The sequence below is a fragment of the Catharus ustulatus genome, chromosome 2, assembly GCF_009819885.2.
Source record: "Catharus ustulatus isolate bCatUst1 chromosome 2, bCatUst1.pri.v2, whole genome shotgun sequence".
NCBI lineage: Eukaryota > Metazoa > Chordata > Aves > Passeriformes > Turdidae > Catharus > Catharus ustulatus.
In genome coordinates, this window is record NC_046222.1 from 42,755,450 (window position 1) to 42,768,631 (window position 13,182).

General features: G+C 35.9%; 1 protein-coding gene across 1 annotated transcript in view; it reads left to right on the plus strand.

The window, feature by feature from the left end:
* Positions 1-13,182, plus strand: part of LOC116992838 (rho GTPase-activating protein 42) — a 156,965-nt gene that overhangs the window by 124,080 nt on the left and 19,703 nt on the right. Inside the window, exons 12-18 of the mRNA XM_033052847.1 lie at positions 629-668; positions 2,157-2,219; positions 3,635-3,709; positions 4,391-4,475; positions 5,668-5,726; positions 6,505-6,610; positions 11,291-11,450. Of these exons, the coding sequence (XP_032908738.1) occupies positions 629-668; positions 2,157-2,219; positions 3,635-3,709; positions 4,391-4,475; positions 5,668-5,726; positions 6,505-6,610; positions 11,291-11,450 (588 nt within the window). The remainder of the gene's footprint in view (positions 1-628; positions 669-2,156; positions 2,220-3,634; positions 3,710-4,390; positions 4,476-5,667; positions 5,727-6,504; positions 6,611-11,290; positions 11,451-13,182) is intronic.

The window sequence follows — 13,182 nt, forward strand, 5'->3', positions numbered from 1 at the left end:
TTTAAGTAATATGATAGCATGTGGTTTAATGGGATTCACAGTTCAGGTAACATGTGTGAAGTGTTTTTTATTACAGTGGTAAAGAACAACCATGTTTTGGGCAGTTTCACAGAGTAAACAATTAGTACCATCTCAAAAGGCATTGCAGAGAGCAGAAACACGTGTTGAAGGCTAATAAGAGACAGGCTTGTCTGAGTTTTCTTCTCACTATTTGTGTACTCTTAAAGTAGTCACTGAGTGAGGGTGATGTCACACCTGTATCTGATAAGAAAAGAATGGTTGATCAGTTTTATAAACTCGATGAGTGCTTTTACATGCTTCTTGTTTGTCTGAACCAGTGCAAGCTGTTGTGAAATTTAACCCTTTTGGACACAGTAAATCTGATTTGTAATGCATTAGTTGCATTATGGTAGCACAGAGCTGTTAACCCATCTGTGTTCTGGAGCAGTAAATGTAAAAAGATCCTGAAAGGCAAGGCTGGGATTTCCCTATCACCAGTCAAGTACACAGCATGTTGCAGCTGCTTACAAACTTGTCAATAAAGTATTATTATTGAAAAACTTATCAATAAAGCGCAAACATTGCATTGTTCAGTTGTTTTTTATTTTTGTTTGCTTGTTTTTTACAGATCTACACATTGCCAGCCATTATTAGCAAGAAGGAAGAAAGTAAGCTCTTTGAGTTCCCATATCTTGCTGGATTTCTGTCATATTACAGTTTCTTGATATATGTGTGGGAGAAAGGGATTATTTTATATTTTATTTCTATTACCGTGAAATAACTTTGTTGGATATCTAAATGTTGTCTGGCACAACTTGAGGCCATTTCCTCTTGTCCTATTGCTTGTTACTTGGGAGAAGAGGCTGACCCCACCTGGCCACCCCCTCCTTTCAGGCAGCTGTAGAGTGATGAGGTCCCCTCTGAGCCTCCTTTTCTCCAGGCTGAACACCCCCAGCTCCCTCAGCTGCTCCTCACAGCACTTGTGCCCCAGACCCTTCCCCAGCTCCTTGCCCTTCTCTGGACACGCTCCAGCCCCTCAATGTCTTTCTTGCACTGAGAGGCCCAGAACTGAGCACAGGATTGGAGCTGTGGCCTCAGCAGTGCCCAGCACAGGGGGAGGTCACTGCCCTGCTCCTGCTGGCCACACCACTGCTGATCCAGGCCAGGATGCCACTGGCCTTCTTGGCCACCTGGGCACACCCTGGATCATGTTCAGTTGCTGTTTGCCAGCACCCCCAGGTCCTTTCCTGCCAGGCAGCTTTCCAGCCTCTCTTCTCCCAGCCTGTAGCACTGCCTGAGGTTGTTGTGACCCAAGTGAAGCACTTGACCTTTTTGAACCACATCTGTTTTAGTTATATGTGTATGTTAAGTATATGTTTAGGTGCATATACATCTGTTGGATATACACTGAGTAAAAAAATTAGTGTATTTAAAGATTTGTGTGCATAATTGTGTTAACACTGTAGTCACACATTTGTTATTATCATATTACATTAACAAAAATATGTAAAAATAATTTAAATAATATATCTCAGAGAAAGAGATTTGTAAAATTTGGACATACATCTTCTATGGAGCTATATTTGAGACTCTGAAATTCTGACATTTAAGCCACCGTCTCTTCTTTTGTATGATGATGTTTATTTTAATAGTTAGAAATATGCTGATTCAAGATCTTTATTTAGCTAGTTAGAGCAGTGGGTATTGAAGATGCAACATTAATGAGAAATACCTTCACTTGAAATAAGATGGCTAATTAAACTTAGTAACAAGGATTGTTCTCCTTCATTACCATTTTATGAGTGATTATGTGCACATGCAAGGAACAAAAATATTATTGTATTAAAAACAATGAATATATTCTCATCATAATGTAAGTCCTGGACTCTTAAAAGCATTTTGCTCAGCAGCTTTCAACTATATCTCTAGAGGGGCTACTGACTGCTGAGAAAGACAAGTTTCTAACGGTACAGAATGACTCCAATGTTGGGTTGTGAATGCTATGGATGTATTTACAAAGACCTTATTATAGAACAAGTATTGTAATGTTATGCATAACCGTATATTAGCCCTCCTTGACTAGTGTGTGAGTGTAGCTAAACAGAAGACTTTGTATATTGATGTTGGAAAGTAATTACCCCTTTTTTTTTTCATAGTGTTCTTAAATGAAGCAGGTTTCAACTTCGTGAAGAAATGTATTCATGCTGTAGAAACAAGAGGTGTGTATTAAACCACAAATAAGGTATTAGATTGTTGTGACTTTTTTTCTAAAATCCAACTTTTTTAATTCTTCATGTTTTACATCTGTGCTTTCAAGTACATCTATTATTTGGCTTGGATTTCTCATATTTTATCTGGATGCTTTACACTCCTAATTGTTGTCTTCAGTTCCAACAACAATTCTTAACAAATAATTTAAGTGAGAATTTTAAACTTTTTCTGTAATTTCTTGTTGATCAGACTGCTTAACATACAATTGCACACATCTTTAGTCTTTTATTAATCTGATTTTTTGCAGAGTATTACTCCAATCATGTTATTCACTAATGTTGTACGTTGTTGGTTTGGTTTTTTTTTAGTGTTTAACAGCATTTAATGTTTAGCCACACTCATTTTTGTTAGTGGGAATGTAAAAGTAGTAGTAATCACTCTGCTGATGAGGTGGTTTCTAGCAACTCAAAATAAGTTTTAAATGGAGAGTTATGGCTGTATAAAATGATATAGCCTTTTCATGAGCCCTCAGTGTGCAGATCTCTTCTAATCCAAATGTGGTCTCTCTGTGCAACTTTGAACTCAACTTGAATTCAGCTTAGCAGCCAGCAATGTTTTCATTGTTGAGTCACTGCTGACTCAGAGCTTGCATTATTTTCTGGGGCAGGGAGGGTAAAAGAAGGTTTCAAAACAAAACACCTAGGTTATCTTAGTGAGATTAGATTCAGGAATGTTGTTTTCAAAGGAAAAGTAGACAAGTTTTAAATGTTAAGGCTTGAAGTGGGGAGAATGGAATACATTTAAGCCCTGCTGATTTTTAAAGGCAGGTAAAAATAATCAAGTATGAATTAATCAAATACTGTATTCTGAATGTCACTCTTTATTTGTTATTATTATCTGTGCTATTAGAAAAGGCCTGGAAAATTTAACTGGCAATATAAATTCTCAATTGATGTGTTACAACAATATACAGTATATATTTTTGTTTTCATATAAACGTCAATCACTTCTTATTTGAAAGAGATGATTATCTAAGCAAAAATAGATGCATAGTAATTCCACTAACATCTAATCAATATAACTTGATGATGTGTAATGTGTTTTAAGACTGCTTGTGGGTCTTATTTTTTACTTTTCCTAGCCATCACCTTGTTGTTTGCTAACATGGGTCATTTCTATGCAGAAGGGTTCTGTAAAATTATGCTTAGGATGTAGTATGATGTGGACTCAGTGGAATAAATTTCTAAATATCCCATAAGAGATTGCAGTGGGGTAAAGCAGTACTTAAGAATGTAATGGTGCAGTTTTCCGTAAATACATCTAGATGTTTTGAAAACACATACCAAGAATGCATCAACATATATTGAAATAACCATATATTCATTATTTTAATTATTTTCATTCACTTGTTTTCTCAATATAGGTATTACAATCCTAGGGCTGTACAGAATAGGTGGTGTAAATTCCAAGGTGCAAAAGCTGATGAATACCATATTTTGTAAGTATCTGAAGTGGACTTTTGTCAGTGTGCAGTGTGTATGCTGTGGTCCCTTTTGCCTTAACTGCAGTGCTCAGAAGAGTGTGTCATAATGTTCACAATTTTGTATGTGTGCTTACTGCCACTAAATTGAGTTTGCACTCTTAAAATGAATGATTCATCTGTAGTTTCTTGTGTGCATTAGTATTCACTTCTGCATGTTACACATGAGCAAATTACTAGTAAAAATTCTTTTCTTCTTCTGGCTTTAAAGTTCTGTTTATTGATATATATTTGGCTTGATCCACAAGTTCTCTAAAGTTTAGTTCCATTACAGATCATGGCTCACCTAATGGACATTTGTTCCTGTCTTTCACTTTTCTTGCTAATTAATCTCTCTGATGCTTGTGTTTGCATGTCTAAGACAAATGAATTAGTAATTCTCTGTGGACTTGGGCTTACTTAACACTTTGATATAGTGCATAAAGTTAATGTTTACAGTTACTAACTATGAGCACTGAATTTATTTTTATTAATAATTTGGCAAAGAGGAAAATATTTAAATTGATCAGATTGGTGGTTAGTCTAACTAATAAATAAATAGTTGAGCTAAATGGCTGATCTAGTAGCTTTTGCTTTGCCACTTTTCTAGTTAATGTATTATTCAAACTGTAACAAAACCCTAATTCAAATTTCTACCAGCCCCTAAATCACCTCCTGATATGGATATTGATATGGACATTTGGGACAATAAAACAATAACAAGTGGACTAAAAAACTACCTCAGGTAAGTATGATCCCACACAGTTCCAGTATTCCTTTTCTGGCCCATTAATCTTTGGCTTGTTAATATCATATAATGTTTCTTGTCTCCATTGCCATGGTAATAAATGAGTATTTTATTATCCTGCTTAATATTCTTGTTATTATGTATAATAATATACACCTTCAACCTTTTTTAAGATAATCCTCCCTTATATACCCCTAAATTCAATTAACTGCATGTTTTTATTTAATTTTTTTTTTATGATAACCACAAAGCATGTTGTGCTCAATCTTGTCTTTGTGAATCCCTTAAGTTGTGTACCATAAAATTTCATTACATTATGGTTGAATGAAAATCCCAGTGAAAGAATAGGTTTTTATCTTACGCTTTTAATATCTTCACAAATAAAATATCACTTCTGTCATTTTAGGATACAGAATATTCAAAAAATGTGGTACTTCTGAGATAACTCTTTTGGATCTCAATATATAATGTTCAATAGAGACATAATAAAAAGTATCCAACCCAGATGGTGGGTGTTCTATGCCTTCTACAAATCTAGATTTCCTAAACAAGTCACCTAACAAAGGGCAGCATCGGAAATCCCTATTAATATGGAAAATATGCCTTAGATTTATAACAGAATGCTCATGTGCATTTTTTTTAAAAGATTGGCTTTGGTTGAAGAAATTTGTAATACATCTTCAGAAGCACAAGTCATAGCAACTGTGTTTGTGAAATTAGGACATGATCGAGCAAGCAGGTAGACGTGTGTTTGTGTCTGTAAGGCAACTCTCAGTTTGTCTTTCAGAGGATGACTCTTAAAATCTCTCAGATCAGGACTTCAGTCCAAAATTTCATCACATTTTTGCCTTTCTTGGGCAAAAGGTGTCTTCTGCACCCCACTATACTATGTCTGCAGCTGTATTTATTCCTGTCGTACAATATGGAAGACAGGAAACGTTGAGGCTCTGTGCTGAAGTAACATTTTCCTTATTAACTTATATGGTGACACCAGATTCCACTCAAATTGGTTTTCAGACAGTGCACATGACTGAGTTCTGTACTACTTGTAATCAGTCATCACTGCATTGGATTTCCCTGGACCAGTAGAACATCCTGCAGATGTGGAGGGCTATCATAATCACACTCATAAAACTTGGATTTTGAGTCTGTTTTAAATTTAAATTTTATTTCTTTTTTTTACAACCAGGTGTCTTTCAGAGCCACTGATGACTTTCAAGCTGCACAAAGATTTCATTGTTGCTGTTAGTAAGTAAAAAGTAAAATGATAAATGCACTTTCATGAAAGTGATATTGTTTCTAACCTCTGATCTCCTCAGTCACTATCTTTACTTTTCTCCTTGCTCTAATATGCAGTGGTCCAGCCCTCAAAACAGAGAAGTCACACTAAATGAAGCTGTTCAATGGTTTGTTCTGATTGTTTAAGTGGTTCTGCCTGGCTGCCTTCTGCATGAAGTTTAGAACCCTCATTTAGATGTTTGTTTGTTTGTTTGTTTCATATGGGCTGATAATTCTTTTGTGACATTCATCCCTCTCATCCAAGGACCTTTATTTTCCTAGCTTACCTTGAGAAATCAGAAAGGGCAAAAGTGAACTCCTTTTCACAAATGGAGTAATTGGATACAAAGATAGCAGAGATCATTTTTCTAATGACTTCAGTTTTGAATTTGAAGATATTTCTCCATTTTCTCTTGTCTTGATAAGAATAAAAGACACAAAATAATTTTATCTATTTTAATCTGTATTTTTTAGATTAAATCTTAGACTTGACTGAAGTAGCACATCAAGTCAATAATGCCATTAATTTGTTGGTTCTACTATTGATAGTAATTGCTTTAGGCGAGTTACTTGAAATACAGATTTCACAGTGTAATAAATATAATCAAATTTTCCTCATCATTTGAAAGCTAATTTTGTTTGGCTCCTCTTAATGCATGTTTGTGTTAGCATACAGGCACTGGTACCATTTGTAGTCACTTCTTAGCACATGTTCTGATTTATCAACGATTTGTTTTCTGTTTAATAGAGTCAGATGATCAGAACTACAGAGTTGAGGCAGTGCATGCACTTGTGCATAAATTACCAGAGAAGAACAGAGAGATGCTGGACATCCTTATTAAGCACTTGGTCAAGTAATTATTTTTTATTTTTCTCTTTGGTGTTATTGTAAGATGTTATCATTTCTGCTTTAAATTTCTCAGTGTTGCTTAATCAGTTCTCTGTGTTGAAACAATGACACTTGAAATTCCAGTAATTTCACGATTATAAGCTGCACCATTTTGACTAAAATTTTGGTCCGAACTCGAAAGTGCAGCTTGTAATCAGGTGCGGCTTATAATCATGAAATTGCTGTACATTTGATTTCTAAAATGCTGTTCTCAACTGGAATAATACTGTCTGTAGAAACCAAATAAAAACATCATAAAGTGCTACCAAGATGGTCAACTATGTTTATAAAATAAACCCAGCCAATGTTTTCATTCATGTTCTTACTTGCTACAGGACTTGTAGCCAATTAAATTTAAGAAACATCTAACACTATGCCAAGGTTGATGGAAAACACAGGTTTGAATTTGTCTCAAAGTCCCACAGTGTTTCAGGAATGAAAAAGATTAAAAAGGAGATAGAATGAGATAAATTATATGATCATCCCTGTTCAAGTTTGATCTTATTTTTCTCTCTTGTAAATCTGAAGTGTAGTATCACTTGAAAGCACTAATTTGAACTACTTTTATTTATATTTTTGATAGCTACATAGATGTCCAACTTCTGAATTTCCCTTAACATTCCTTCAATTTTTAATTACATTTCTTTAAATTGTTGACCTTCTGTCTTCACAGAATTACACCTGGCATGTTCTGTGAGATTAAAAAAACAAGGTTTTTATTCTTTTAAATTTCTGTACATCTTTGGTTAGTTTTTGCTGGTATTTGCTCAGTACTTTTCAATATGTATTATTCTTTCTGATATAGGATACTGTATATTGCATTTATCAGTCATCTACGAATGTGAATAGTAAAACGGTAGTTGTTCAGATAAGGCTCACATTGATTTCAGCATTTAGAAGACATGAGAAGAGTCCATGTTGTTTTCCTTCAGTTCACTAGGTCCCGATGTTTTACTTTTTTGATCACAGCTTGAGCTACAGGCTGCAGTAAGCTGTCTACAGTGGAGCCTAATGCAGTTTTGCTGCCTGTTACAGAAATAAGAACTTTGAACATTTCTTTGACAGGAAATCATTTAGCCCTAAAAAAATATTTTTAGCCCCTGGAGAACTAGCATTATAGCAAGCTGCTGTAAATGCATTCATTGCAAAACCTGGTTAGGCAGACCTTGCCTCTCATTAGAATTGGGCTGACACAGAAAGCCAGATGGAAAAAAGTTTCCTATGTTTCTTTACTCACAGAATTGGTTAATTAACTAAAAAATACAATACTTACTCCCCTAGAACCCTCAAAAAAGTGGAAGTATTTAATGCAGGATTAACAATTTTGTAAAAGCTGCTGGTCTGGAAGCTTCAAAATTAGAGAAATATATAAGTATAGGAACTGACATATTTGTCATCACAATTAATGTTAGCGAAGCATTCTTGACTTCTTTTCCTGGCCTCTTTATACTCAGATGCAATTCCAAAGAAAAGCCTACCTGTAGTATTCCTTTCTTTAATTGTTCTCTAACTCTTGCTTTTCTCATCTTTGTTGTGATCCTCATTTCATATTGACGTAATCTTAGTTTTACACTGAATGCCTTCAGTACTTTTTTTTCCCTCATTCAATTCATCCCTTCTAATTTCTATATACAGTAATTTCATGACTATAAGGCGCACCCTTTTGACTAAAATTTTCCCCCGAACCCGGAAGTGCGCCTTATAGTCTAGTGCACCTTATATGATGTACAAAGTTGTGGCATTTGCCACCCCGGAAATGTGAGCCGTGAGCAGTGGGGGGAGCCAGCAGTGCCGCGGCAGCCGGGTGGAGGCGGGCCCTGGGGGCCCATGGCACCGCCCTTGTTGGCCTGGGCGGCCCCAGGGGCCCATGGCTACCAGGTTGAGGCGGGGCCTCGGCCAGCAACCGCGCAGGGGGAGCTGGGGCAGGAACCTCGCTGCAAAAAAAAGTGCGCCTTATAGTCCGGTGCGCCTTATCTGATCTACAAAGTTGCAAATTTTGCCGACTCCCGGGGGATGCGCCTTATAGTCTAGTGCGCCTTATGGTCATCAAATTACTGTAATTTGCCAGCTGTTGTTTATGCTAGCAATTCTAATGAGACTCAATTTAAAATTAGTCTTTAGAGTGTATTAGCCATCTTCCTCCCTCATCTTTTTCCTACCATTGCGTGAAGATGAAATAAATGGCAGGTAAAGTGCCTAATTTTATGAAAATGGGAAAACTTGGGGGAAAAAAAGAATTCCAACCTCCTGTTTTCATCATTCTTCTGTTGAAAATCCAATTTCAAAGTGCATAATTTCCTTCTCTATATTTCTTTTAGCTGTTCAGTTCCTTTATAAATGCTTTTGCAGCAAAGTGAAAATACTGTAACTCTGGGTTATAAAATAAGAATAATGTTATTTTGTCTTGGTTTAAGTCATAAGGTCTTTACATCTTTGCCTAGCTTGACTTTTGTGTTACTGTGCAAATTTAAATAGGATCAGATGATGTAGGATGTAGATCACGCTAGAAACAAACAAACAAAACAGGCAAATCTTGAAAAGCACTCTGGAGAGACTTGATACTGCAAGGATACATAGTCAGTAGCCAGGCAAACATGACAAGTTTGCTGTTACTTTCCATGGGTAACTTATTTTTTGGTTTTTAAGCCGACCTAGTCAAATTATCTCTTTGAAAGAATGAATCATTCTTTGGTATGATTTAACAACACAATGTTTTTTTATGGTAGGTAGTTGGGAGTGTGCAGTCTGGCAGTATCACAGATATGCTGATGATACATCAAATGAAGAGATTCTGAGGAGAAAGCAATGGCATCTCCAGGAATGCCCTACAGCTACCTGGAATGCATGATTACCTCAGCTTGTGCCTGTGCTGTAGCCCAGCACCAGTAGGAGTAGGTCAGGGAAAAGTGGCTATCAAAATGATCCATTTGCAACCCTGAGTTCTTTTTCTTTTGCAAGAAATTGAGCCTTTGAAATACATTGTAGAAAGCTCTGTCTGGCAGCGGTGTTATTAAATTCGCCATTTCTTTTATTAATCAAACTCCTACATTTGTAACCAAGGAAACCCAAACATCAGACAAACACTACCTTCTCTCTTACACTCTAAGATTATAATGTTTGTGTAACAGACCTCTGCAGCACACAGAAGAGTAACATTGCTAAGGGAGGAGTTAAGTTTTTTATAGCATATCTAGAGCTGAGTTATTCAACATTCCAGTTTCATTGAAATACTAGTGGACTTCCCAATAGACCCTTAGTAATGTAAAATAAACATAAGATCTGTTTCAGAGAAAGTGAGATTAAGCTAAAAATGTGCTTGAACAATTGAGTCATTTTCATGATATGGCTTCCAAATAATGATCTCTGCCAGTGTGTCTGTCTGAGATAATATTTTGGAAAGTTTTGAGATAACTTATTGAAGCAATATAAGAAATATGGAAGAAGGTGGACATTTATTTTCCTACAGTTTATAATTGGGCTGCCTCCTATACAAAACTGTTTCCCATATTTCTTCTGCATCTTGGTGTGAATGGGGTGCTAAAATCTTCCTGTCCCAAATATGAGGGGAATGTTTTATAGATTTTACTATTTCTTAATTTTAAAAGTCGCAAGAGTTATTTTAATTGTGTAGGAAGTGGCTAAAAATGCTCAGCTTGGCCAGATGCAATGCAGTGCAGTGAGAAGGAAGAGGAGAATGTGAACCAGTGCCTCATTATTAAATTCCGTTTGTTAACAGAGTCAATAAAATTAGGCAATAAGGTGATTTTAAAATCCTGACTTAGCATAATTTTCCTCAGACATGAGGCACTAGGACAGCTTTGACTGGGGAATCACTGGCAGTTTTTTCAAAGGATCTATGATGACACAGTTTTTATTTGGCAAATCTTAGTAGTAAGGAGAGAAATGGAACATTGAGTATTACTGGTTGAGATTTAACTATCTGATAAATTATTGGGAAAACTAAGCTTTTAAATTCAACATTAAAAAGAAAAAAACAATCAGGAAAGGTAAAGTATGTGATAAAAGAATATACAGAAGCAAAAGGTTAATATATTTTCAAGCTAGATGTCATTATGATCATCTATCATGATTATCTATGAGACAGAAACAGTAATTTCACTGAATCCATTGATCCCATGTTTTCATCAAATTGATAAAGAGATCCTATTGCAAATTAAGTGTTTTCAGTAACTAAGCTTCATTCTTTTACATGAAAACTAAAGTATATGGTTGATCTGTGTTACTACAAAGCATTTTCAGTCAATACCATTGAAAGTATGTAAGGACCTGTATAATGGTTGGAGAGAGATAGTGCTTGCCCTAAGACTTCTAAACTTCGGGTGTTCTAAATCTTCCTGTGTAGAACTCCAAATGCCTTTCCCTGTCAGGTGTATCAGAAACTGAAATGCTACTCTAGGAAGACGTGCTCATTATCAAGTTATTGCATGACAGAGCCTTAATGGAAATAAAGTAGTTTTACTACATTGTATTTTGATTCTAGTGTAAGTGGAAGTTTTAAAAATGTATTTTAAAGAGAGGCATGTACTTGGGATCTTGAAAAGTAGTAGTCTTAGCAAATTTTTACCTATTAAAATTGTAGTCTAGCACAACAATTAAATCACATATTGTTTGTGTTCACTTAAAGGGTATCACTGCACAGTCAACAAAATCTAATGACTGTATCCAATCTTGGTGTTATCTTTGGACCAACACTGATGAGAGCACAAGAAGAAACCGTGGCTGCTATGATGAACATAAAGTTTCAGAATATCGTCGTTGAAATTCTGATAGAGCATTATGAAAAGGTAGAAAGAAATTACCTGTTTTGTTATGAAGTGGAACTAAGATCTCATTTTCATTACCACAATTAAGTCCTTAAGGTTAAAGCTCCCAAAAATTGTAGAAGTTATTAATAGAAATAATGGCTTCTTCCCACTCCATGCTATTGATCTGTATTCCTAGAAAGTCTTTCCTGGCTGTGCAAGGTGTAAATCCAAGACGTAATCTCCCATGTTTTGAAGGCTTGCTCTGAACCTTCAGTTGCTTCATGAAGATTTCTTCCTGAATCTAGAAACAGAAAAAGAAGGTCATAACTTCACTCCTGGCTGTTCCAACTCTTTCTTGCTACCACTGTAGGAAGATTCACTCTGGGTGTATGCACGGATTGAGTGCATCAGGTCAGAGTGTTTCTGACCATTGCTGTCCTTAGGGGACATATAAATTTCGTAGTGGAGATTAGTCAGTAGAAGGGTTGAGAAAGACTTGAGCAGAAAATCTTACACACTTACTTTCAGTCACTCCCATTGTTGGTATCACCTTCACTGAAAAGGCCTCCCCAGATTTTTTGTTTTAATTTTAAAGTACTTGATTTCAGAATTCAGCTGAATATTCAAGACCTCCTTTACTTAGTAGTCAGAAGCAATTTTATTCTGGGGATCTTAGTTGAGCTATGTCATCTCCTCTGATGGCTGACAAAACAAAGTGAAAAAGCTTTGAGTTTCTTTCATTACACATTACTCTGCTAAGAGGCAGTTCCCAGTCAATACCAGGATCCCCTGCACTGGTTGATCAGTAGGTGCTAACAGTACAGTACAGCTTGGTATCATCAGTTATATTTCATAGGGACTCCCCAAATGGCTATGAACCTGATAGTTTTCTTGGCTGTGATTGCAAAACAGATATATTGCATTTTTCTGACACTGAATTTTTTCTCCAGAAAATCAGAGCTCATTCAGCACAAAGACTATGACTGTACAACCAAAGTCACCCCTGCTCTATTTTTCTGTCTACAGATATGTTTTTACATTGATGTGCTACTCACTAGTGCTTAATACAGGTTTAATGTACTCCAAGAACCTCTCAAGATGTCCACCAAAGTATTTCCTACTGTGGAAGTACATTTACTTTTTTCCACTTCTATGGCTGCCACAAGGGTGCATTTTCATGTTTTGCTGCTGCTTCTTTTGGGAATGCCCTATAGCTATAGGGCCCAGAAATCCTTTCAGAGACACCTTCTGGCATAGTTTCTCCTGCAGCAATGAAGTGTAAAATTGACGAGCTGTAGCAATGTTATGTAAAAGATAAGAACCAGGAGATGCCTTAAAGTTGTTCCTCATTAAACTTGACTCATTTGGTCAAATAAAGTTTTCTGAAATCTGATTTGATTCTAATAAGTTAGGACTGTGACAAATTTCTGTCCGGAACACAGAGGAAAAAAATCTACTTTGTCATAATATTTTTAAAAATATATTACTACTTGGAGAAGAGTCATTAGTAGGCACCTATTTTGTTTTACAATTTGAACTGTTAAGCCCTTCTTAACAAGAGCCAGAAAATAAATATATTTCAACAAATCAATACACATATTAAGTAAAGTTCAGCATTGTGGTTCTTGAGTTGTAAAATGAGATCAAAGCAAAGCTTATATTCCGTGACTTTATTCTTTCGTAACATGTGAGACTATTATAGTGTTAATTTCAAGCACAATGGGGAGGAAAACAAAGGGATTAATAATGAAAATGTAAGAGTACCTCTATT